The sequence below is a fragment of the Poromitra crassiceps genome, assembly GCF_964638095.1.
Source record: "Poromitra crassiceps genome assembly, chromosome: 12".
Taxonomy (NCBI): domain Eukaryota; kingdom Metazoa; phylum Chordata; class Actinopteri; order Beryciformes; family Melamphaidae; genus Poromitra; species Poromitra crassiceps.
The window spans coordinates 35435390-35437889 of record NC_139632.1 but is presented as its reverse complement, the minus strand read 5'-3'; the positions used below and the strand labels follow the sequence as shown (position 1 = coordinate 35437889).

The following is a 2500-nucleotide window of genomic DNA, read 5'->3' as shown; positions in this document are numbered from 1 at the left end:
AAATGGGTTCTCACTATGATTCTCCATGTATTTCACAACAGTATCATAGTCTTACAGTCCCTTACAATGGCTTTTTTCCTGACAGCCACAGAGCAGTTGAGATATTGACCTAAAATAACTATCACTGCCCTCCACAATTTTGCCATCGTCCAATTCACTGTTCTCTTGATATGATACATGCAGCAAGGAGAGAAGTGCAGCGCAGAGCGAGCCTTGAGTTAGACAGCCTTGGTCACAGGGCGTTGTGACGTGTCTAGTGCAGCACGCTACTGAGCCGTTGAGCCGCAGAGATGCATGTGACCCTCCCTCCCTTAAACACCCGGCCTTGGGTAAAGGAAGCCGAGCGTGCAAGTCTTCTGAGGCCACTACCAGGGTTTACCTTATCCGGTAATTGCCGGCCTTTTATCGGTAAAATCGGTTAAAGTCGTGACACATTCAAATATCTCCGGTCACAACGTCCGGTGATTTCCACAAAACGTGATTTCGTCCTAAACGGTGTATCTTCTCTAACCGGACAACTGGTATCATCAGTGCTGTTTCTCAGTCTGACATCACCATTGGACAAGACATTAGGTCAGCAGGGAGAGAAAAAAATGCTTCAGTTGGAGAGATCGGAGGAATTTCAATGTGTCGACTTTGAATTTGAATGGGTCGACATGATTATTTGATGTTTAAATGCTAACACATAACAACCTTAAGCATGTATTGCATATTATTGATGGATTGCAGTTGTTAAAATGAGCACAACAGCACACCTAGCTGTTCTCAAATCATTCATTTGAGCACGGCCTCATCGCTAAAATATCACTCCGCCGGTCTGAGCAGACAGACAACGACGTCATTAGCTGTTACAGGCATGACACCTAGTGGTGCCCTGACGTGGTGCGTGTTTGGTCTGGATAAACGGAGAAATAAGGAGAAATGGCGGCCGAGCTGCGCATGCAAGCTGCAGGGCTGGCGAGCCCGCACCGCACAGTGGGCGAGCGCCGGAATCGAGCGCGACATGCCTAGTAAATCAAAATGAACAACAAGATAGACAATCCATTTTTCATGGATGCTGTAAGCTAGCTACTGGTTTCCGCACAGGTATTTACAGTTCATGTGATGAGAGCATACTGGCTGGCTGACTCAACGAGGACTATTTCTTGTCTAATGGAAATGGTAACACTCGGCAAAAAGTTTGTTATTTTGAGAGCAAATTGCCCTAAAATATGCACACCTTTTGTTTATATCTTGTATTTTGTTGGTAACTGTTGTATAATCACAATATCACACTCGAGGCTGTGCTTTACCATTGTTATTGGCACTTCAGTGACGCGTACGGACGCACCACTGTCCTGCCACTAACGACGGTGAAGCACAGCCTCTTGTGTAATATTGCTTCTGATATTAGCTGCTTTGTTTGATGCTTTGTTTGATTTGTGTTTGTTTATGAAGGAGAGTCATTCTGCATTATTCATAGAACAAGGCTGCTAAAATGGCAATGCTTTTCCACAACATTAAGTGGTGCCTCCCAGCTCTCTCTGCCTCGCTTTTCCACTCTCTCTCTCTCTCTCTCTCTCCCTCCCTCTCTCTCTCTCCCCCCCCCCTCTCTCTCTCTCTCTCCCTCTCTCTCTCTCCCCCCCTCTCTCTCTCTCTCCCTCCCTCCCTCTCTCTCTCTCCCCCCCCTCTCTCTCTCTCTCTCTCTCCCTCCCTCTCTCTCTCTCTCTCTCTCTCTCTATCTCTCTCCCTCCCTCTCTCTCTCTCTCTCTCTCTCTCTCTCCCTCCCTCTCTCTCTCCTTCTCTCTCTCTCTCCCTCTCTCTCTCTCTCTCTCTCTCTCTCTCCCTCCCTCTCTCCTCCCTCTCTCTCTCTCTCTCTCTCTCTCTCCTTTTGTACTTTCCTACAAAACATCTAAACGTGTAATTTTGCCAGCAGACCAGTGACAACACTATCTCATGTTTCCTCTGTGCTTCCATAGCAACTGTTCAGCTGCCAGGCCTTGAAGAAGCTGAGCATGCCCGATAACGACCTGTCCAACCTGCCCACCACCATCGCCAGCCTGGTCAACCTCAAAGAGCTGGACATCAGTAAAAATGGTATTTATAATGTTATGTATAAGGTTGTTTTCTGGTTTTAGTCAGACTTTCAAAGTAAATTCAATCCAACATAAACATAAATATAGCAAATAGGCAATAGGATGATCATCATACCCCCCCTCTCTCTTTCTCTCTCTCTCTCCCTCTCTCTCTTTCTCTCTCTCCCCCTCTCTCTCTCTCTCTCTCTCTCTCTCTAACAGGTATCCAGGAGTTTCCAGACAATATAAAATGCTGTAAAGGGCTGTCTGTGGTGGAGGCCAGTGTCAATCCCATCACCAAGTAAGACACCATGCTAACCCACACATAACAGTAACGCAGCATCTTAAAGTCGAGCTGAACCCAAGAATGACTTTTCTTTTCTTTTAGTTCAAATACCTGGGTATGCAGTGCACCTATTTAATAATGTATGCAAAACAAATCACAA

General features: G+C 46.2%; 1 protein-coding gene across 1 annotated transcript in view; it reads left to right on the top strand.

Annotated features, from left to right (window-relative positions):
• lrrc7 (leucine rich repeat containing 7) overlaps positions 1 to 2500 on the top strand; it is a gene marked incomplete at both ends in the record, with an annotated part of 143985 nt that overhangs the window by 66453 nt on the left and 75032 nt on the right. Inside the window, 2 exons of the mRNA XM_083647366.1 lie at positions 1959 to 2076; positions 2277 to 2355. Of these exons, the coding sequence (XP_083503492.1) occupies positions 1959 to 2076; positions 2277 to 2355 (197 nt within the window). The remainder of the gene's footprint in view (positions 1 to 1958; positions 2077 to 2276; positions 2356 to 2500) is intronic.